Raw genomic sequence first — 23695 nt, forward strand, 5'->3', positions numbered from 1 at the left:
TTTTTTTTTTTTTCCCCCTAAAAAAGTTAACCTCTTGCCAATTCCATCCTTCTAAATAATTTAAACCTGCTTCTCTTCATTCTCCAATGCCTGCCTGTCTGTATTTCTAGTTAATCTGTAGGAAGGGTACTAAAAGCATAATTGTATGTCATCTTTTTAAATGGTTTCCTTTAAGTTGCATATTGATTACTAAAGGCTTGATAATTTCTCGTTTCACCATTTTTTTCTCCTGTGGTGTTACTCTGTGTCCACCAGAGGGCAGAAGTGGCGAGGCAGAGGGGTCCAGCCTGGAGAAGGCAGCTCTGCTGTTCTTGTGTAATTGCTGTTTAGGTCTTCCTGGCCTTGGTTTCTGTTGAGGATGGTGTTTTTATGCATTCTGCACACTTTTACAGGGCAATAGGCCAGGCACTTTCAAGCTAAGCACCAGTGGGGAATATAGAGTAAAAATCATTAAGAAATTTCATGGGAAATTGCAAAAAGTAGTTATACAGGTTTTTTGGTGACATATTCCTCATGAGAGACCCATCTAGCGGTGGTAACAAAGAAGGCATTGGGATCCCCCTGGGGGTGTCAGAGAAAGCAGGAGGAGGAGGACCTGAGCCCTGAAACATGATAGCCTGTGTGTCCTGGGGATGGGGGGCCAGGGGAATGACAGATTTTGTTTGTGGAGCAATGGCAGTGGTCCCTGGGGCTGGCAAAGGTGTGTGGAAGGATGTGGGACCTACTGGGACACAGACATGAGTTAAGTCTGATGCATCCTTGCGCTTCAGCCTAATCGTGGTCTTTAAGAACAGGGTGACATGGAGCTCCTGCTGTGGTGCAGTGGGATCAGCAATGTTTTGGGAGCGCTGGGACGCAGGTTTGATCCCCAGCCCAGCACAGTGGGTGAAGGATCCAGAGTTGCCACGTCTGTGGCTTAGGTCATGCAGGACCTTGGCAGGTGGGCAGCAGAGGATGGTCGATTGGGGAGGTGCTTTGTGACAGAAGTAACAACGGGATATGAAAGCTGAGAACAAAGAGGGAACCCCAGTGAACTGGAGGCTTTTGTCCTTGGTGACCAAATAAGGCTGGGAGGAAAATGATTTGGGGGTGGAGGCTAGAGAATAATGTTTGTATCCTGATGAGTTTGTTAAGTAAAGCCAGTGTCCTGCAGACTGTGGTAAGAACTCACCATTTTGGGTTTTTTTTGTTTTTTTGGTTTTTTTTTTTGCCATTTCTTGAGCCGCTCCCATGACATGTGGAGGTTCCCAGGCTAGGGGTCGAATTGGAACTGTAGCCGCCGGCCTATGCCGGAGCCACAGCAATGCCAGATCCAAGCTGCATCTGCAACCTGCACCACAGCTCATGGCAACGCCAGATCCTTAACCCACTGAGCCAGGCCAGAGATTGAACCCGCAACCTCATGGTTCCTAGTCGGATTCGTTAACCACTGAGCCATGACGAGAACTCCGAGAACTCACCATTTGAGTGGTCATTTGAAGATCTGCTCAGAACTTTGGGGACCAGGGACCCTGGAAGGTGTCTGGACCACAGACCTGGTGGGAGGGGACAGCTGTTGGGGAGCTTCTCTTTGTGCTGCTGAGGCCTGTCTCAGAGACTCTGCCCACCCTCTTTGCCATCCCCTGCTCTGAGAAAACGGAAAGCACTGGAGTCAAGGAAGCCCCTTCCTTGTCGTCTGCCACTGTGATGTACCCCAGCCCCCCTGGCAGCAGCTGGCCCTGTCTGCTGAGGTTTGGCTTCATTTCTGCACCTTCCCCTCCCAGACACTTTCCACCTTTGAACATCTCTTCCTCTTCGTCTTGGGATCATTTAGGATTGCATCGGTCCTAATTTCATTTTAGCAAGAAGGATGGGAATTCTCAGTTTGGTTCTGAGTTTCTTCAGGAGCAGGGGTTCTTCCCATAGGGGTCTGTAGCTAGAATTAAGACAGGGGAAGAAGACCTGTGTGTCTTAAATAAAACACTTCTGAGGGAGGGTTTGTAGCATGTAGTTAAGCAGCTCTGCTCTGGAAGGTGGGGACCAAGGAAAATGAAATGAGGCCTGTGACTTGAAGGCAGCTGCTAAAATTCACTGCTTTCCCCTGAGACTCCTAACTCAAGGCTGTCACCTTGGTGTCACTGCTGAGCAGGAGGAAGGGAAACTTTTCTGGGTGGTGCTCCTTTTGGGACTTTGAGCTGAGGCAAGTAGCTCAGCTTCAGAACCTTGGAGCCCAGACAGCTGGCCCAGAGGAGTGGTCAGACCACTGCCGGTCAAAACACAAGTTAAACTGCCTGTGAGGGAATTAAATTTCCAGCTTGGAAATCAGCATCCAGCTGCTCCGAGCCTCTGTTTCCCTACCGCTAATGTGAGGCTGACCTGGCTCTGGCAGGGATGAGAAAAGCAGTGGTTCACCTAAACCCCAGATTCTCTTACCCATCCTCTTGATCTTTTCTTTCTGCTTTTCAGAAAAAAAGCTTGTAAATACTTTGAGCAAGGCAAAGGGACCTGCCCATTTGGAAGCAAATGCCTTTACCGCCATGCTTACCCTGATGGGCGGCTAGCAGAGCCTGAGAAACCCCGGAAACAGCTCAGTTCTGAAGGCACTGTGAGGGTGAGTTAAGGACCTGGCCATCCGAGTCAGGAACAGCTGCCTGTGGCCATGTCTGGGGACCTCTCCTGGCCCGTTCTCACAGCTTTGGCAGGAAGGTGTGGGGTTGGCAGGTGTGCTGCCTTTGGCAATAACCAGGCCTGTTTGCTTGCTATTTTTGCAGTTCTTTAATTCAGTTCGGCTCTGGGATTTCATCGAGAACCGAGAGAGCCGGCATGTCCCCAGCACTGAAGAGGTTGACATGACAGAGCTCGGGGACCTCTTCATGCACCTGTCTGGAGTGGAGCCGTCAGAACCCTGAAGAGTAGATGGCCGCCCACATCTTGGGCTCCACCGGCCAAGCCTTCCCAAGTCAGGGTTGCAGAGCTTCCTTCACGGTAGCCAGAGGTGGCGTGTCTCTTGGATTTGAATGGGGTTGTACTTAACCTTGGTCTCATTCACAGTTACAGCCATGGGAGGAGTGAAGGATATAAAATAACCTAACAAGTATGTGGAATCACTACTTTGATAGTTGCTAACTTAGTTGCACCTCAAGCTCCTCAGGGGGACCAGCTTAACCAGCCAGGGTTTTACTTGATTGCTTCAAACCAACCTGGCTCCTGTCCTTGAGCTTTAGCTCCCTAGACACAGTCAGCATGCAGCAGATTCAGTTTTCATACCAAAGGATTCTTTAGCCCTTAAAAGGATTCCTGTGTGGTGCATCCCCCTAGAGTATTGAAGTAGTGTGTGGTCAAAAACTTGACTTGTATATTACTTTTCAAGAAACAAAGTGGGTGCTTCACACCTTAGCACAAAACTCTATATTTAGGGCTCTTCAGTGTCCCAGATCAGAGCAGGAGGCTTGTTGCTCTGTTGAGTAAACAAAGTATAAACCTTCTTCCCCATAAGGAGGGCTTTTCCCCATAAGGAGGGCTCTTGAAGTGGCAAGAAGTGCAAGGGGGTCACAATCACAGGAGAACCTTGCACACGTGCCTCCAGGGAAACACGCCCCCCTGGCTCTCAACTGCTGGCTTGTGCCCTGAGGGTGTTCATACCTGAGGGCTCGGTGCCCACATGTGCTCTCCTCTGTAAAACCTAGCTTTGATTTAAAATTTTATAATTCATTAGCACCCAAGAAAAGTTTCTAAGTCTTCACCCAGCAGTGATCCTGCAGAGAACTGTGTACAGATCTTCTGTCACCAGATGTAACTTTAATTGCAGGAGCATAACCTTGTGAGTTAAAACTCAATCCAAGCCTGAATCTATTTTTATAAACAGCTGTAGATAACCAAATATTTTATAAAATGCATTACTTTAAAGTGTGGGTAGAAGAAACTCTACCCACTGAGTTTAGAGTGCTTTTTGCATCATTTTTCTAGTTAACTCTTTAGTGAAGAGTGACAAAGGCTGGATTACATTCATTCCCAGCAGAGGCTCTGGGCCCATTTCCTACTTCTTGAACAAATGGAGTTCAAGCTGTGAACTCAGGATCACTTTAAAAAGAGGAAACAGCCATTAAACCTACATTTAATTTATTTTATTAAAATAACATAATTGAAGAATCATCAGATAACTGTATTTTGCAGGTGCAATAAAAACAAAATTAAAACCCAAATTATCAAGAAAACCTGTGTTCTGGCTTCCTTGCATACACATGATGTGATGTAGAGACAAGGCTGGCCCAGCGGCCCCGCCCCATAGGGGCAGCTCCTGGAAGACTAATTTAGCACAATGGAAGACTGCTCCCTGAGAGGGTGGAGACTGGGAGGGGCAGGCCAAGCGCCTCTTGTGGAAAACCATCCTAAAGCACTGGAGACCTTCAAGAAAGGTAAGTGTCCCCAAAGTCAAGTCCATAGTACCAAAGCAGGCTCCTCCAGGCGGCCACAGTCTCGACAGTCCTGGGCTGTTTGGTGCATTATGTGCAAAACTACCTGTTTGGCGCCACACCACTCATCTCATCTCTGAAGAGAAGTCTTTCTGTAATAAGTGTTGCTCATAGGAGCTGATTCCCGAAATCAACATGTCCCCCATGTCATGGCTGGTTTGCCTGCCAGTCACTTTTTTCCCCTCTGAGTGCTTTTTTTTCTTGCTCTCAAATTACTCATTTAGCCAATCAATAGCTGGGGCCCCAGATCCCATAATGCCATCAGCAGCCACTGGTGCATCTGGAGAAGGCTCAGCACAGGAGCATGGGACCTCGAGGGGGAGCAGGACAAACCAGCATTGCGAATGGCTTCCTTCTCCCAGGGCCAGAATTGGATAGAAAAGGCATCGTGAAGTTAAGGCCCTGTGAGTGGTCTAGAAGGTCCTTAGCAGCAGCTTCTCTGAAGATAAGCTCTGTCCCCACAGAAAGGGAGCAGAAAGGTGGTACCTGCTGACTTCACTTCTCCCACAGCGGCTTGAGCGCAGGTGCAGAGTCAGCTAGAAGACGGGCAATCTCGGGGATGTGGTCAGAGTGCAGGCATTGATGTCCTCCGTGTGGGCCGCCCGGTGCAGGGATGGCTCAGAAGCACTCCGGTTGATTTTCGGTAGAGAGTGTTGGAGCAGCTCGATGGAAGACAGGATCTGAAACAAGGCCACAAAATGGTCTCATCAGGTGGGGGTGGGGTTTCCACAGCAGTAGCCTTCCATCCAACCCAAAGACACAGGCTGTGCTCCCCACCCCACCTGCAACATCTTGTGGAGAACCATAAGTCCCTCCCTGTGGAAAGAAAAACTTCCTTGTTTATATCATTAAGAACACCTGCTTGGAGTTCCCTGGTGGCCTAGCAGTTAAGGAGCTGGTGTTGTCATTGCTGTGGCTCAGGCTCAATCCCTGGCCTGGGAACTTTCACATGCCACAGGCATAGCCAAAAATAAAAGAAAATTGCTTGAATCAGTTCTAGTGCCTGAGCTAAGACTTACCTGAGGAAAAAGAGGCCTTTCTTCCTTAACTTTCTTCACACAGTCGGCCACAAGCCTCTTCATTGCTTTTGGGCAGTTCTTGTAGAGCTTACTAAGATCTGGGGAGGCATAGCCTCGGCCCACCATGAAGATGATCTAACGGAAAGAAGCAGTTGAGAGAATGGTTGGATGAAGAGCCTACACAAGCAGCACCTTCTATTCCTCCTGCTTGGAGGGCAGTGGCCCAGGGGCTCGCTTGGGACCAGCACACGCACCTGATCACGGTTGTTGATGTGGGAGTAAGGGAGCTCCCCCGTCATGAGCTCGTACAGCACAATGCCGTAGGAGTAGACGTCGGACTGGAAGCTGAATGGGTTGTTATCCTGCATCCGGATCACCTCTGGGGCCTACAAGGGCAAAGTGCATTTGTCACTACCTGGGCCCCACAGACATCCAGGAGTCAGCCTAAGCCTAGCTGTCCCTTCCATTGAGGATGAAAGTTGTCCTCAGCCGCAGTAGAGCTCTACCCTGAAGGATTCTGGCTCAGGAATCCTAGTCTCTGGGACCCAGCACTTCTATCACCCAACTACTCCAAGCTATGCTTGTGCACGGTCCTCACCCCAGCTCCCTCCAGGAAATCCAGATTGGCCCCAGGCTGATGACACTAAAGGGGTCACTGAGGTGGTCTGACTTTGGGGAAATGTGGAGAAATGCTTTTATGTTTGCACACAGACCTCCAGGCACCCCTTCTTGCTCTATACCCTGCTAAGGGAGCCTTGCTGCCTCACTCACCATCCACAGGATGGAGCCAGTAGGTTGTTCAACCTGCTGAGAACCACTCCAGCGCGACTTGACTGTTGCCAAACCAAAATCTCCAATTTTCACCGTTAGGCCTTCATGGAGAAATATATCTCAATGCTTGTTAAGGACTCTGGTTTTAAAAGAATGGCCAAGTTAATTGTGAAAAACTTCCCAAAGTACTTATTAGCAACACATCTCTCTTCCTCGCATATGCCCCAGCCTTCTCTACACTGGACTTGCTAGGGTTTCTGAAGTCTTAAAAAGTGCTTTAAAATGCTCCTCCTCCCAGGAGGTGTACTCAGGCTGCCAGATTATTTGGCTCCAGCCACAAACAAGCCAGTTTTCTCTCTGCTGCTTCTTTATACATCTAAGGACCAGGTCTCTGGCTTTGTGACCTTCTCACATAATGTAGGTGCAGCTCAGCGTGGCCTGCTAACTGATCACATCTTTTCTGCCTTCACTCTGCCCCCAAATGACTAATAAGAACACCCTGAGTCCTGAATGCTATCCTAAGACATTTCTCATGAGAACAGGTACCACTTGATGACTTTAAAATCAGAACCAGGAGCTACCATTGTGGTGCAGCAGAAACGAATCTGACTAGTATCCATGAGGATGAGGGTTTGATCTCTAGCCTCGATCAGTGGGTCAGGGACCCGGCATTGCTGTAAGCTGTGGCTGAGGTGTAGGTTGCACAGACTCCACCTGCACTGCTGTGGCTGTGGCGTAGAATGGCAGCTACAGTTCCAATTTGACTCCTAGCCTGGGAATTTCCATATCCCACAGGTGCAGCCATAAAAAAAACCCAGAAAATATGGAGTTCCCGTCATGGTGCAGCAGTTAATGAAGCCAACTAGCGTCCATGAAGACTTGGGTTCAATCCCTGGCCTCGCTCAATGGGTTAAGGATCTGGCATTGTCATGAGCTGTGGCGCAGGTCACAGACACAGCACGGATCCCGTGTTGCTGTGGTGTAGGCTGATTCAACTCCTAGCCTGGGAACCTCTATATGCCAAGGGTGCAGCCCTTAAAAAAAAAAAAAAAAAGCAAAAAGACAAACATCAATACATAAAGTCAGAACCAAACTCAGACCTCTTTTCCTAGCAAAGAAGTCAGGCAGTTTAAGGCCAACTAGTGTGATCTGCTGATGGCCAGTAATTCAAACCTTAAAATCTGCGGTGTCTGCTTTTATGGCATATGTGTTGGTCCCCAAAGCTCACCACTAAAAGATGTTCAAATGCCTCAGACATGTGCCCAAAACAGGCCATGTCCCATAATCCAACTCAACATAACTGTTGTGCCTCTCACTGAAGCAAAGTTCAGCTATAATGCCACACTCCTTTCAAAGAGGAGGGATGCAGATGTAAAGCTGGTCCATTTCATGCCCTGCAGCACAAAAAATACCTTTATTCATTCCCCTTCTGTAAAAGCATATTAAGTCTCAGAAGGGGTTGATTCCAACAGTAATCTCTGAAGAAACCACTTCTGTACATTCAAGAAAGACAGTCTTAAGTAGTAATTTTTAAAATCTTGCAACTTTTTTTGGCTTGCACCTACTTTCTGACCAAATTCACAGTCCACGAACTAGAAATAAAAGACCCATTCTCCCAAGTTAAATTTAGTAATAAACAGCATTTAAAAAAAAAAAAAAAAAAACAGGCCTGTTTCAAACATAAATCCAAACAACTTATCTCCATTTTTTGTGGAATTCTTTCCAAAGTCACTTTGGTGGAGGTAAACTTAGAAAGTCTAAATTTAGAGTTTTAGTCAGATGAAACAACCCAAAGGATACTGTTGGATTTCATGTCTCTGTGGATGATGTTCTTTGCATGCAAGTAGCTGCGAAAGGAAAACAAATCTATTAAAACCAGTTTGAGAGACATTAGTGGAAAGCAGCTTCAAATTACATCTAGGAAACAAACCACTTGAAGGTCTGACTCCCAGTGAGGAGTTACTTTCAGGGATTTGCCCTGCACTGGTTCAGCCTGGTCCACATCATGCCTTATAACTGAAGGTGAGGCCACAGCACAAATAGGGTAGGTTTCCTTAAGCATCAGTTCTAAAAACTAATTCTGACAATCCAAATGTCCATCAACTGATGAACAAATAAACACAGTGTATCTATCCAATGGGATATTACCCAGCCATAGAAAGGAATGGAGTACTGATTGATCCATACAAGCTGCAACCAGGAGGAACCTTTCAAAAAAACATGCTAAGTGAAAGAAACCAAATACAGACTTCATCTGCTATCTTAAAAATGTTCTAAAATTAGAAATGGCTGTTCAATTCTGTGAATAAACTAAGAAACATTGTACACTTTTAAGAGGTGCATTTTATCTCTAAAAAGTAATTGACTATTTAATATGTATAGAATGCAAATCCCATATTAATTTTAAAGGTACAACATGAGATTTTATAAACCACTTGCAAGCACAGCTTTAGGTTAAGTTCCTAGACATCGGGGGGGTGTGAAGAGTTCCCCCTCCTCCACTTTAGGGGAACTTGCAAAGTCTGAGAAACACTACCTCAGGGCTAACCAAGAATGAGACACATGCACACCTTTCTTTCACAGAGAAAGGTGTCAAGCACAAAGACCCAAAAGAATAGAATTTCATGGAGAAGCCATGGATGACCTTTAAGCATTCCCTCAAAGGAAAACAAAAATTTCCAAAAAAGTGACATGTGATCAAACCCTTACCTGGAATAAGCACACCTGCTGATGGGCTATAGACATCCAATGCCCTCCAGAAGGTACCAACCCACACTGTGTTCTTGGGTGTCTGGCTGAATTTTGACAGCAGCAGTTAGAACCTGAATCTGAACCCTGAAGAGGCAGCCTCAGCTTGGGTGAGAAACCTGAATTTCTTGTTCCGTCAGCCCACCCCACAGGTTCATTACCAGCTGTGCAAAAATGCCACAGAAATCACTTAACAGACTTGGCTTTTCCTAATCTTGGCTCTGACTTAGGGACAAGTTGATGCTAGGGCCCCATCCACTCACTCCATTCCCTGAGCCGTCTGCCGGGCAATGTCAATCAACTGGAACATCTGGAACTTGGTCTCCTGGACATGCAGGTGTTTGTAGAGGCTGCTGCCCTCACACCACTGGGTCACAATCGCCAGGTTGTCCTTGGTCATGTACCCCATGAACAGCAGGATGTTCACATGCCGAGTTTTGCTGGAGAGGGGAGGTGAGAAGAGGCTCTGAACCATGCACTCCTGCAGAACAAGGAGATCTGCTCTTCCTCCCTGCTGTCTCCACCCCACCCCTGTGTGTTCTTGTCAATGTCCGTGCTTACAACCCAGGGGCTGGCAAAGCAGACACAGGAGGCTCTGAGCTGACAAAGGGGCCACCATTATTGCCCTCAACCCTAGAGAGGATATTCTCTTTCATCAGCATTTTACTCCCGAATTAATCTCTTCACAGGGGTCACAAGGACCCCTCATCTGTGGAATCCATCATTGTTCAATTTATTCCTTGTGTGTCTAATGAGTGACTCAAAGATTTGAAAGCTGACAGTTTTGAAGTCCAGGATAAGGCAACTTGGCTTAAAGAGTTCTTGGCAATAAATATGAAAGTAGAACCTATTTCTCCCTATGTCAAACCAAAACCCAGAGACACACCCTGGCTGATGAGTGTAGTGAGCCCAGAGACTGAGGCAGTGGAAGGGAACGAGCTCATCAAAGGGGCTCTTCTAACAGCTTAACCACCACATAAGCTGAAAGAAACCTTCCACTCCCTTTCACTTCTAAGGGAGTTGTTTCAACCACAGGACTACACAGTGACACACTCACCACCAGTCCCAGCCATAGGCCCTGAGAGACAGGTCTCGCGCTTCCTCTGTAGTTCTTGTACCACCACCCACGCCCTGCTCCTGCCACACCAAGGGATTTGAATGGGCCAGCCTTCTACTCACCGAAGGACAGCCACTTCATTCCTAAAGGCCTGCAACTGCTCTGGTGTGGGGTCAACAACCTTTAGGATCTTTACTGCAACATCTCCTGCAAATTAGTTTATCATCAGTGCAGTCAAGTGATCTTACCACGTTATTTCTCAAATACACTAGTTTTGAGGAACATAATGAATCACTTGTTCAAGTATCATGTAACTAAGGTGGAACAAATTCTATGCAAATTTCTAAATTATTAAAATGGCTAAAAAAAATAGATTATATTACTATCCTTAAAATAACACCTCACAGGCCTTGAACTGGCTTAAACTATTCCTATCAAGCCTGGCATCCCCTGGGCCTGTAAGGATGACATAAGCAGGTACATATTAATTGCCCAGCAGATACTGAATGTTTGGAGCCAGAAGGCTGGTGCTCCAAAGCTGGCTAGTTAGCAAGGATCAGATGCTAATAAACTTAGCATCACATTTCAACGAGACATTTCAATACATATTGAAATCAGGTTCTTTTGCTTTCAATATCTTTAGAAAGTAATCCCAAAGATTAATACTGACTTCTTACTATACCCTGGGTACCATCTGTTCTTCCACAGGTATTATTACCTCCTTTAATCCTCATAGCTGCCCTATGACGTTAACACTATTATCCTCATTCTACAGGCAACAAACAAGTTTAGGCACTTGCCCAAGGTCACACAGCCAAAAAAAAAAAAGAAGAAAAAAGTGCTGGAGCCAAGATTAGAACCCTAGTCTGACTCCAACAGCTATACTTGTAATTAAAAGACTGATAACTAATGTTCAGTCAAACCAGCCTCTTCATATAACTTTCGAAACATCCAAAGATCAATTCTACTTTATAGGTGTTACTGATTTAGAAGCCACTTTCAGAAGTGTTATGTCATAACAGCAATTGAATTACTTGAAGCCCTTATTAAAATCTCAGATTTTCAGAGTTCCCGCCGTGGCGCAGTGGTTAATGAATCCGACTAGGAACCATGAGGTTGCGGGTTTGATCCCTGCCCTTGCTCAGTGGGTTAACGATCCGGCGTTGCCGTGAGCTGTGGTGTAGGTCGCAGATGTGGCTCGGATCCCGCGTAGGCCGGCGGCTACAGCTCCAATTAGACCCCTAGCCTGGGAACATCCATATGCTGCAGGAGCGGCCCAAGAAATGGCAAAAAAAAAAAAAAGACCAAAAAAAAAAAAAAATCTCAGATTTTCATGACAAACGAATTTACTAAAACCTAGCCTCTCAGTAGAAGTTAGGTTCAATGGCACCTTAAAGATGACTTGGTTCTTCCACACACTGAGCACATCCCCTTGGCAGCATCCCTCTGCAGCCTCTGTTGGAGCACTCGTTTTACTTTTGGACAGTACCAACTGGTAGAGATGGTTCTTATGACAGGTCCCTAATTGCTGCCCTGTGATCTCTGCTTATATCACCTAAAGCTAAAATTCCCAAGAAACAGCACCCACCAAAATGGTTCTCACCCAGTTCACTGGCACATGAATTTACTGAGAGTGCAGGGCTGCCTGAAAGGTGCTGCTGACTTTGGATGGCAGAGTTGCTTTATTCTAAAAAGATGGAGCTGGCAAACTATGCAGCCCCAACCTCAAGTTCCTCATGACTGAGAAGAGGGACAAGAGTCTTTTGCATAATTACCCATTCTGGAGCATTTTGAGCCAAGACAGGAGCAGGTAGAGATTGGGGAATGACAGAGGAGGGGAGTAAATATCTTTGCAGAAAGGATGTAGAAAAAGTTTTCTGAAGGAAATTGGAAGTAAGCCAAGGGAAGAGGCTATTCTAGACCAGGAACACCAGGAACAAAGGTGAGGCAAGGGGGATGAGATAAACCCAAGTTGTGTATGAGAAACTCTAGCATGTGATTTGACATCTGTAAGACAGGAGGGAGGCAAGGGAGGAGGCTGCTGCAAGACCCCAGGTGCAGTGCAGGCACAGTGGTGACAGGAGAGGTAGAAAGGAGGGGATGGAGGCAAGAAACCCTATGAAGACGAACTGACCCAATATTTCAGTCAACTTGAAGGGCAGAGCCACGAGACAGCCAGGCAGTGGACAGGCGTCCAAAGGAACAGGGTGGGGATAGACAGGGATGCAGGAAGAAGGGAAATGTTAGAGGGCTTGCTTCCTAGTTCATAAGTCGAACTTGGCAATCCCTTCCCTGTCTCACAGCTCTTCTCTGGACATGCTCCAGTCATCACCCTCGGTGTCACCTACCTGATCAGTAATGCAACCTCAGAGCTCAGAGAATCCATCAGCAGCCAAAGCCTGTTCTCAGTGACTTACTCTGACCTGGACTTGGCTGAACAGCCTCCAACTCTAGCCTCTACTTTCTGGAACAGTGAACAGGACTTATCCCTGTTAAAAGTTCATCTTTTCTTTGTTCCATCATCATAGCCCCTTCAATCTTCTTTCTAAATTCTATTCTCCAAATCTGCATTACACCACTGTGTAAATCATCCGCAATACCTGAATTATGCAGGTCTCTAATGGGAAGACTGAACAGAATCAAACCAAAACCAGAGCCCAACAGCACCACAGGGACCAAAAGGCCAGCCGGCTCACAGTTAGCACTTTCTTATTAATCCCAGAGACAAGACTCTACATTACAGCATCCCCTAATTTATATGTATTACCTCCAAGAACTGCCACAATAGGGATCCAGTCTGATAGGAACAATGGGAAAATATTATAGAAAAACTGATTTCAACTCATACACATAATGGTTTTCTACTGGCAGGAAGTGCCCAGGGCTAGAATGTGTTTTCAGGTAACTCGTTAGCTCCCCATTACTCTGGCTTTCAGGCCAAGGCTGGCCAAACCTCCTGAAGATACTGTACAATCTGAGATCATTTCACCCTAAAGATATCCAGAGTCTTTGTGGGACCCTATAATGCAACCTCCAGACCTCACTCCTATCAGCTTCAATGCAGCCTCTCCCTCCCTCCCCCTAATGAAGCCATTCAGAGCTCCCTGAGTTCCTCGGGCAGGCCAAGTGAGTGGCCCACCCACACCTGCTGTTGCTGCTTCCCAAATGCCACTTCCTCAGCAGACTCCTCATCCATCCTACTAAAAACTGTGAACAAGATCTGCCACTCTATACCTGCTTTTCCTTCGTTTTTCTCATTAGCACTTAGAACACATTGCATATTTTGTTTTTCCTGGTTATTATCCCCACCAGAATATCAACTACATTAAGAGAAAGAATTTTTTTTTTTTTTGTCTTTTTTTAGGGCTGCACCCGCAGCATATGGAGGTTTCCCGGCTAGGGGTCCAATCAGAGCTGTAGCCGCTGATCTATGCCAGAGCCACAGCAACATGCGATCTGAGCCACGTCTGCGACCTACACCACAGCTCATGGCAACGCCGGATCCTTAACCCACTAAGCAAGACCAGGGATCGAACCTGCACCCTCACAGTTCCTAGTCGGATTCGCTAACCACTGAGCCACCACGGGAACTCCAGAGAAAGAATTTTTAATCTATTTTGTTCACAGCCTCATTCCTAGCCCCTAGAAGAATGCCTGGCATTAGAAGAATGCTCAGGAAACACTGGCTGAAGAAATGAGTGACGTCTAAGATGCATCCGTCAGCAGGCATGAACTGAAAAGCTGTCTGAGGCTCCCGAGTGGGAAGTGGGCACAGCCTCTGGCAGGGAATAGCAGTGACTTAGTTGCTCACAGCACAGGTCAACAATTAAGTTTCTGACAGGGGAAGTCATGAGTTAAGGGTCCAGCCTGAGGCTCCCAGGCCTTGGTAGGCCCAACCTCTGTATAATTAGGTCTAAACCCAAAACAAAGGCTGCTCTCCAAACTGCCCTCAGCAGTCCTTGGGGCTGAGTGCGTCATGACCAAATCCACGCCCCCAGCACTCCATGCAACTGGCATTCAGTAATACAGCTTAATAACTAATCAGTTATTATTCATCAAACATAATTTCTTACTTTTCCTTCATAGTAAAGTCACAGGCAAATGTAGTACAAGCAAATTAAGACATACTGCTATTGCCTATCATATTCTTAATGAGAAATTAAGCTGGTATCATTCATCCACCATTGAAGAAGAAAGAGCTATCATCAGTTGGTGAACCTGGAATGTTTTGCATTTTTGATCAGCAATTAATTCCCCTGCTTTAACTGTTTGGGATTATCTAAAACTTATATGCACCCCTGTTTTCTAGAACGGAACAGAATGAACACTATTCCTCCTCCTATTGACTCAGTCAAAATGATAACCTTCAGCATTAGCCTGGGATGAGGACCCCCAGTCATGGTTATACCAGGCTGCTGACTTCACACCATGGCCCAAGAGTGCTCTCAGGTTTGAAGCTCTGCTCCTGAGTGGTTTCTGAGCCTTCTCATGCTGTCCATGACTGACCCTGCTGCTATTAGTCTGACAGCATCTCTTTTAATGTGCTGTTTGTAATTAGTAGAGACTGGCAAATCAGACCCCAAAATCATGCTCAACAGGAGACTCTGTACTTGGGCCCAAGGGTCTCTTCTGTACACAGAGTAAGTGAGCTTAGTTCACAGACCCGAAGCCTCCATCTTGGCTGCTTTGAGACCTTTTCTGTTCATAGACACTGGGCACAATCAAAAATCTAAAAGTCACCAAAACAACTGTAATTTTTAAGAAATTGAGTAAAACATTATATATAGGAATCAGAAAAGCAAGGAAGTATAGTACAAAACAATCTACAAATTATGGGTTCCCTGACCCTCTTATTTCTCCTCTTTATTCACAGACCATAGCTTGCTTTCTGAGGGGCTGACATAAAAGCCCACTGTTGCTCACTCTGACTTTTTAGACTCTTAGCTTAGAAAAAGGAGTCTTAAAAGCATCAGATGTGGTGCTTCCGCTGTGGCACAACGGGATTGGTGGCATCTCCTGAGCACTGGGACACAGGTTCAAACCATAGCCTGGTACACTGGGTTAAGGATCCAGTCTTTGCCACAACGGCGACTCAGATCTGATCCCTGGCCCAGGAGTTCCATATGCCACTGGACAGCCAAAAAAGAAAAGGTGGAAAAAAAAGGGGGTACAATGGAAATGAATTCAACTAGGAACCATGAGGTAGTGGGTTCAATCCCTGGCCTGCCTCAGTGGGTTAACGATCTGGCATTGCCATGAGCTTTGGTGTAGGTTGCAGACGTGACTCCAATCTGGTGCTACTGTGGCTGTGGCATAGGCCGGGGGCTAAGGCTCCGATTAGACCCCTAGCCTGGGAACCTCCATATGCCGAAGGTGTGGCCCTAAAAAGGAAAGAAGGAAGAAAAAAAGCATTAGATGTTATCTACACGCTAACAGTTGTCTTAATGGAAGTAACCCTGCAGCAAATAAATCTCACCATAGTCTAAAAGCTCAGGATTGAGAGAAAACATAAGCTCAAAGGCAGTACTGCCACAAATGTAACTAACGCTTTGAAAAATTATGAAACCCCCATATAAAAGTGCTCAATCAGAGGGAGCTTTAAATTGTGGCACAACTTCATCTACTGGCTTTTAGCTAAGGCTTTAAAATGTATAAAAATGATAAAATGCTCCTAATGGAAGCATTAAAAGCAGTATTTACTGTTCTACTTCCTGAAATTACTTCCAGCCTTGTTGTCTCAGATACAAGCACTCTATCTCTCAAAACTGTATTTTTCTTTCTAAGGGATCACCAAGACATTTATGACATCTATTTGGAAAATACTCTACCATAGTGTAATTTCTCAGTGACCCAGGAGGCAGGCCAGAAGTATATTTGATTCAATTTTGAAAAGAAAAGGAATCAACATCCTACATGTAACTTACAAATGTTCACTCCTCTGCCAGTTCCCTCAAAGAATCAGAAATTTGTCAGATGATTAGTTACAAGGGGAAAACCCATATGTTAATGAACTACTAAGCTACTCAGAATACTGGAGGGGTTTCTCAGTTTTTAACACCTTGAATTTTAATGTTCCATGCACTTTATGCTCCTAAATTCTCTCAAGCTTTGCCCATTAATGTATAAAGAAAAATGTGGCATCCAAAGCAGAAATACAGGCACTGAGACACTCCACGTTTTGTGTGTGATTTTTCTGGTTTATTAAAATCTAAATTTAGAAGAGATGTCTTTCGGGGAACATGCAGCATTTTAAAGAAAATATTCTGCTGATATCCTAAAGCGAAAGGCATTAAAAACTTGACAGATAAATGTTATTTATATTGCCTAAGTATACAAACTGGCTACAGACATTAAAATAGTAAATATCTCCCAAGTGACAAAGTGTTTCTATTAAAATAAGAACACTAACACTCCACACAGATTTAACAATTAAGTCTTTGGAGTTCCCACTGTGGCTCAGTGGTTAACGAACCTGACTAGTATCCATGAGGATGAGGGATTGATCCCTGGCCTTGCTCAGTGGGTTGAGGATCTGGCATTGCCATGAGCTGTGGTATAGGTTGCAGATGCGGCTCAGATCCCACGTTGCAGTGGCTCTGGTGTAGGCCAGCGGCTACAGCTCCGATTCAACATTCAACCCCTAGCCTGGGAACCTCCATATGCCTTGGGTGTGGCCCTAAATAGACAAAAGACCAAAAAAAGATAATAATAATAAAGTCTTTGCTTTCCCTGTTGGATAGGGAGTCCCACAACCAATCCCAAGGCAGAGCAAAGAAAACCTGTTTTAGGAGGCTCCTGGCTTGCCTGAGCCCAACTGTATGGCCATGGGCACGTTAGTTCCCTTTCTATGGACCTTAGTTTTCTTGCATGTAAAATCTCTAAGCTCCTCTCCAACATTAAGTTTCCAGAATCCATGCCCGCCTCTAATAGCAGCAGTATCTTACTCATTTGGGGAACTTAAAAAGCATGTCCCTCCCACATGCACACTATTTAATTATTTTATAAGAGACTGAGGGGTCCCTTGTGGCCCACAGGCTCATGATCTGGCACTGCTGCAGCTGTGGTACAGGTCACAACTACGGCACAGGTTAGATCTCTGGCCTAGGAACTTCCACATGCTGCAAGGGTGGTCAAAAAAAAAAAAAAAAAGTGCAGAAGAGTCTGTGACATTTGACTGAACACTTGCTCACCACTTTCTAATTATCCTGAAAACTTTTCATACCAATTACAGCACTGTCTTAAAAAGTACAGTATGAGAATTTCTGCTGTGGTACAATGAGATTGGCAGTGTCTTGAGAGTGCTGGGACACAGATTCAATCCCCAGCCTGGCACAGTGGGTTAAGCATCTGGCATTGCCATGAGCTGTGGCTTAGGTCGAAACTGTGGCTCGGATCTGATCCTTGGCCCAGGAACTCCATATGCTGTGGAACAGTGGAAAAAGAAAAAATAAAATAGTATGAAATTTCACTGAGATGCTATTAAGTTTAATCTCTCTCTCTCTCTCTTTTTTTCTTTTTTTTTTGGTCTTTTTGCCTTTTCTAGGGCCACTCCCATGGCATATGGAAGTTCCCAGGCTAGGGATCGAATCGGAGCTGTAGCTGCCAGCCGGTGCCACAGTCACAACAACACCAGATCCGAGCCACGTCTACGGCCTACATCACAGCTCAGGGCAACGCCGGATCCTTAACCCACTGAGCAAGGCCAGGGGTTGAACCCGCAACCTCGTCATTCCTAGTCGGATTCATTAACCACTGAGCCACGATGGGAACTCCAGTTAAGTTTAATCTTCAGATGCAATCCAATACCCCTGGAGAGTGCAACTGTGAGCCTGCCTGGCCCTCTCTGGACTGAGACTTGACTTCACCCTAGCAGTAAAAGGGAGGGCCCCAAACTTACCATGCCACTTGCCCTTATAAACAGTTCCAAAGGAGCCTGACCCAATCCGAGTGGAAAGCATCACTTCACTGGCTTCTATTTCCCAGTAATAGCTTGAATCTCTCTGTCCACGAGGCCTCTGAAACAAGCAGAGATCATAAATACATTTCATGGACTGGTAAAAGCCTATCTAATGAGGGTGTCAAAGAAAAGATCAACCCAATTCCATCCAATTCCCATATCTTGGGGGGGGGGGGAAAGGGGCATGCCTGCCACATGTGGAAGTTCCTGGGCCAGGGAACAAACCTGTGCCACAGCAGCAACCCAAGCTACTACAGTGATGTTGGATCCTTAACCCACTGTGCCACAAGAGAATTCCCCCATTTCTTTTAAAGATAAACTATAATTCCAATTTATGTCCTGAGAGAAAGTATCATTTTAGTTGTGCCCTGTCTTGCAACAAATCATCAAGTTTTCCAATGCAAGCATGCCAAAAATGGCACTGACATTTTTAATATATTAATTTAGTCACCTCACCCCTAAAATTAAAGGCATGCTCATTTCTGACTCAGCTTTTCTTACTGCATCCTAACCCACAGGAGGTACTGTTAGCCATACTCACAATTTTGTTTTTCTCCTGGGTCCCGGATCCTGGCGCCCGCTCTCTCTGTGCTGGCACAGGGGTTTTCGGTTGTGACCAGCCCGTTGGGCTCAGATTGTTGGGGCTGCTGGACAAGGCTGAAGGTGAGGCTTAATAGACAAGACAAACAGAATCCACACATGGATAAGCCAACAGAAGATACACAGCATAAAGAGAAAAAGCCCATTATTATTTGCTAAATGATTTAATCAACAAGTACCTGATTCACTGTGACTTCGAATTGCATCCTGAAATAGAAAAGGAAGCTGGTCAGTTTCTGCTCTAGAAAAGATGTTCTCTGGGGGAGGGAAAGGGAGGAGGAGGATTTGCAGGAGCAAACTAGATTATAAAACCTCTAGAATATAAAAGGTATAATTATATATTCTAAATTTTCTTTAATTAAATTCATCAAATGTCTGTGGCCAATATCTCCAAGATCATCAAATATTAGGAGGACTGGTGTGAATTTCTCACATACGATGGAAATGGCAAGGCAACAGCAAATTGATACCCTTTAAAGGAAGGCTAGCAAAGTTACTATCCAGATGAGATCTTTCCAATGGTTGCTCCAGTGAACCTCAAAATAATCATTTTAAAAATTTTAATGGGGGGGAGTTCCCGTCGTGGCGCAGTGGTTAACGAATCCAACTAGGAACCATGAGGTTGTGGGTTCGATCCCTGGCCTTGCTCAGTGGGTTAACGATCCGGCGTTGCCATGAGCTGTGGTGTAGGTCGCAGACGCAGCTCGGATGCCACGTTGCTGTGGCTCTGGTGTAGGCTGGTGGCTACAGCTCCGATTCGACCCCTAGCTTGGGAACCTCCATATGCCATGGGAGTGGCCCAAGAAATGACAAAAAGACGACAAAAAAAAAAAAAAAATTTTTAATGAGGGATTCAGAGTTCCCGTCATGGCACAGCGGAAATGAATCCAACTAGGAACCACGAGGTTTCAGGTTTGATCCCTGGCCTCACTCAGTGGGTTAATGATCCTGCGTTGCTGTGAGCTGTGGTGTAGGTCACAGACATAGCTCGGATCTGGCGTTGCTGTGGCTGTGGCGTAGGCTGGTAGCCGTAGCTCCGATTAGACCCCTAGGCCTGGGAACCTCCAAATGCCGCAGGAGCAGCCCTAAAGACACACACACACACCAAAAAAAAAATCCCCTAGTCCAAAACCTACATTTACATATAAGAAAACACAAGTAAACGAGTAGAGACATGGCCAGGGTCACACAACCAATATGTGACAGAAACAGAACCAAAAATCACCACCCCATGGATCTGAGTCATTCTTCTCAGGTGAGAGGTCAAGGCTACCATTAGTATTTATTAGAAACTGGGTGGAACGTGTAAAAATTACAGGGCCCCTCCATGAGACCTAAATCCTCATTTTAGAAATTCTCACTTGGAGTATACAAATAATAATAATATAAAACCACTTGATCCCCATATCCTCCAAAAAGTATTTTTCTCAGAAGTCCCACTCTGTTTTCTCTGTGTAACCACAGTAAAGACATAATACTTTTTTCATCCAACTATTACCAGAATGCTTGAATTCTATGACATTTTTACAAGAGATAAGAAGGATCAGAGACCAAGCTGCCCCTCCTTCACTTTGGCAGCCCCACCCAAGCATCTTGAGATTTTAACAACAAGGTGTGGTTCTAGGGTTCCCAAACCTGGCTAATCTTCAGAATCACCTGGAGAAGTGTTTAAGAACAGATTCCCAAGCGTCCCCACCCCACTAGGACTAATTTAACTATGCCTGGGAGGGAGGTGAGAAGTCAAAGAATCTTTTTTTTTTTTAAGAATCTCCATGTTTTTAAGTGCAACAGGATGACTGCTAGGTGGACAAAACTTTGTACAAAAATAACTTGAATTTCAATAGAATATCCAGCAGCTATAGCTTTATTATCCAACTAATCTATTCTTTGTTGTCAGTAAAAGTATGGCATGAGGTATTTTTATTGACCAGAATTACATTCCCATACACTAGGATTTTTTTGTAATGTCATAGTAATTTTCTTCCCTACATGCACTATATAACTTATATTTTATTCTGTGCTAATTTCTATAGTTGGACTCATTTATCCTGAGAGAAACTTTTCATCATCTTGAAATCTAAATATTAAAGAGAACTAAAATGGTTTAAACAAAGCAAGGATGTTTTACTTTTTAAATGATGAATCATACGTGAATTAAAAAAAAAAAACAGGAATCAGAGATGCTCTGCTTCTAAAGTACAGAGAGGATTAAGCACAACAGATGTGCCAGTTACTCTATAATAAAAATTCAAAATTTTTCACTTTCAGTGTTCCCTCTAAGTATTAGAGTATATATATACACAGGAATAAATAATACACTAGAAGAAAAGTAAGTGGTATATATATCATTGTATATTATGAGGGCTTCTCACAATAAAATAGAAATAAAGTTCATAGCCTGCATACATATGACCTTCTCACAATAATCTTGTGATAACAAAAGTGCCCCCAAACGACCAGGTTAGGCCCCACATTCAAAAGCCAACTCTTATGTTCAGACCTTAGCCACCTCTCATGGCTAAGAAAAGTATACTGAAAATGATCTGAAGTCTGAGTGAGGTAAGCTGTGCCTGAGGTGGCAGGTGGCCCTGAAGTTTTTCATGAAACAATCCATGATGTAGAGAGAGCAAAGGTGTCTCTAATAAAAGTTTATCCAAGAATTTTCAGGGCATAGCAACCAAACTGACACATTTGGTTTCTAAACAAAATATAAATAGTGATGCTGTTGAGTACCAACTAAATAAATCTAGCATCAGTCTTTGATGGAAAATGATTTTTTTTTTTTTTAATTTTTTAATACCCCTGGCCTTGGGAGCTCCCATCATGGCACAGAAGAAACAAATCCAACTAGTATCAATGAGGATGTGGGTTCCATCCCTGGCCTTGCTCAGTGGGTCAATGATTCGGCACTGCCGTGAGCTGTGATATAGGTTGTAGACATGGCTCAGATCCCGCATTGCTGTTGCTGTGGTGTAGGCCAGCAGCTGTAGCTCCAATTGGACTCCTAGCCTGGATACTTTTATATGCTGTGGCCATGGCCCTAAAAAAGCAATACATACATACATACATACATACATACATACATACATACATACATACATACATACATACCCTTGGCCTCAAAATCTCAGAGAAAACTGACTTCACCTATCAGCAATATCACATACAATATTTGTTTACTCCTAAATTATGCTATTGCCAAGAAAGAAAACATGAAAACAAGTCTGACAAGAAACAGTAAGTTTAGTAATTGTTTCATTTTTGATAGTCTACTGTCTGACAGTCTTAGCAATCCTGTTAATTTACAAGAAAGCAAAGGCATGAAGAAAAATACCTACTCTTCCCCTCAAACAAAATCGTCTGGACCACGCCCTGGGAGAAGCATTCAGGCTGTTATTCTAGTCCAAAGCAATGAGAAATAAAGAAGAATAAAGAACAAAGGAAGTATTTTATGTATTCAGTTGTTATTAAAGATGAACTAGAAAGCAAACCAAACAAATAGAACATACAAAAAAAGCCAAGAAAAGAAAAAGCAGTTTGAAAACACCAGGCTTTAGGCACCTTTATATTTCCCTAAATACCTAAAATCCTATAACTCTACCCTTTCATTTCTAAATAAAATCACTTAAAAGTCTTTCAGAGAGTTTGTACCTCTCTACCACTATTATTTTCTTTTCCAAACCAGAAAGAAACTACTCCTTATAGACCTTATTCACTAGTTCACTGAAATCCTACTCTAATCTGATATGGAAAGAATGAATTCAATTTGAAATTTTAGTTCTCCCCTCGACTGATACACTAACCAGATTATTAAACCAATTTCAAGATGTAATGAATAAGAAAAGAAATTTTAAAAGTCCAGGAATTTGAGAAAGTGCTACAACATTCCTTATCAGGTTTAAAACCCAGAACTCTCTGACACAACAGTAAACCCCAATCAAATAGCTGACTGATAATCTTTACCACCCGCAAGGGGCCCCATTACCTCAATCATCCTGCTGTCCACAGGCAGGGTGGTGCTGACCATGTGGACATTGGGTGTGGACGTCGACCTCTGCCGCTGGGAGAGGGAACCTTCAGAGGAAGGGCTGGAGGTGTTGAATGTGAAAGCATGGGGTGTGGAGTATCTGTGCTGGGAACTAGTAGAGAGAAGGAGAAAGAAAATTCCGTGACTGATACTGAGCTTTCTGTACAGGCAGTCTTTCGAGTATCTACTTCATTAAGATACTTGGGACAAACCCTACTTGAACTACAACCTTTGACAAAAAAATGTTCCTTTTTTTCAATATGCACCATTTATTTTAGAAAAGGAAATATACATGCTTGGAATTCATGTGAAAAGAAATGATACATTATTAGTTTTCTTCTATTTAATAAACCACCTCTACAGAATACTCTAAATTTTTAGACAACCTCTGAGAGAGATTAACAGTTACCAACCATACTACCCTCTACTAAGCTAGCTGGGACTTATTCAGGTTAATTATGAGACCAAATTAGAAAACTTTAAAGAAGTTTTTTTTAAACAGATGGTCAGACCTACTAAGCATGTCTACAAACAGGCCAGAATTTTATCCACTGTGAATCCTCTCCCCCATAAACAGCTCACAAAGTCAATTAACGTGAGCTGAGTTTTTAGGTTTCAATACCTAACTGTGAAATGTATCACTGGCCTCTTTTACCCAAAACCACTCTCCCACCAACCAAACTGGGAACATGCATTAGGTATACGATTTTCATTATTTGCTCAAAAGATTACTCTGAGTTCTATTCAGATTCAAGCAGCACCATGCATGAATTCAAGGGACAAAAAGATGGTTTTTCTAAAAGAAACTGCTTTACTTCCTTGAAAGACTGCCTTTCCAGGCAATTCAACACTAATGCTCTCAGAACCCCAGTTTCTTCCATCTAAATGTATCTAAATCTTCAAAAGCAAGCAGTTCCTTTCTTTTTTGGCCACACTATGCAGCGGCATGATAAGGAATCTCAGTTCCCAGACCAGGCAGTGAACCTGGGCCACAGTGGTGAAACCACCAGGTCCTGACCACTAACAAGACCACCAGGGAACTGACAATTACAGTTTTTCAGTCAG

At 44.4% G+C, this 23695-nt stretch overlaps 2 protein-coding genes across 13 annotated transcripts in view; one reads left to right on the forward strand and one right to left on the reverse strand.

Annotated features, from left to right (window-relative positions):
• Positions 1 to 4193, forward strand: part of MKRN2 (makorin ring finger protein 2) — a 34583-nt gene extending 30390 nt beyond the window's left edge. The window contains exons 7-8 of the mRNA XM_021069355.2: positions 2446 to 2590; positions 2751 to 4193. Of these exons, the coding sequence (XP_020925014.2) occupies positions 2446 to 2590; positions 2751 to 2888 (283 nt within the window). The 3' untranslated portion in view covers positions 2889 to 4193. The remainder of the gene's footprint in view (positions 1 to 2445; positions 2591 to 2750) is intronic.
• The window catches only part of RAF1 (Raf-1 proto-oncogene, serine/threonine kinase), a 76719-nt gene continuing 57112 nt past the window's right edge, over positions 4089 to 23695 (reverse strand). For 4 of the 12 annotated variants that reach the window (XM_021069350.2, XM_021069351.2, XM_021069352.2 and 1 more), the window contains 11 exons: positions 22589 to 22742; positions 18783 to 18810; positions 18545 to 18672; positions 17944 to 18061; positions 10169 to 10253; positions 9253 to 9429; positions 8042 to 8088; positions 6242 to 6360; positions 5725 to 5856; positions 5471 to 5605; positions 4089 to 5131 (listed from right to left, as the gene is read on the reverse strand). In XM_021069350.2, coding sequence (XP_020925009.1) covers positions 4988 to 5131; positions 5471 to 5605; positions 5725 to 5856; positions 6242 to 6360; positions 8042 to 8088; positions 9253 to 9429; positions 10169 to 10253; positions 17944 to 18061; positions 18545 to 18672; positions 18783 to 18810; positions 22589 to 22742 — 1267 coding nt within the window. In that variant the 3' untranslated portion in view covers positions 4089 to 4987. Of the gene's footprint in view, positions 5132 to 5470; positions 5606 to 5724; positions 5857 to 6241; positions 6381 to 7469; positions 8089 to 9252; positions 9430 to 10168; positions 10254 to 16222; positions 17434 to 17696; positions 18062 to 18544; positions 18673 to 18782; positions 18811 to 21941; positions 22002 to 22588; positions 22743 to 23695 lie in introns of those variants that run through there. The other 8 variants (XM_021069347.2, XM_021069348.2, XM_021069349.2 and 5 more) reach the window with 5 other exon arrangements.

Source organism: Sus scrofa, chromosome 13, assembly GCF_054392235.1.
Source record: "Sus scrofa isolate SSC_HxYL_T2T_F1_AM1 chromosome 13, Sscrofa_HxYL_maternal_Yorkshire_Landrace_v2.0, whole genome shotgun sequence".
Taxonomy (NCBI): Eukaryota; Metazoa; Chordata; class Mammalia; order Artiodactyla; family Suidae; genus Sus; species Sus scrofa.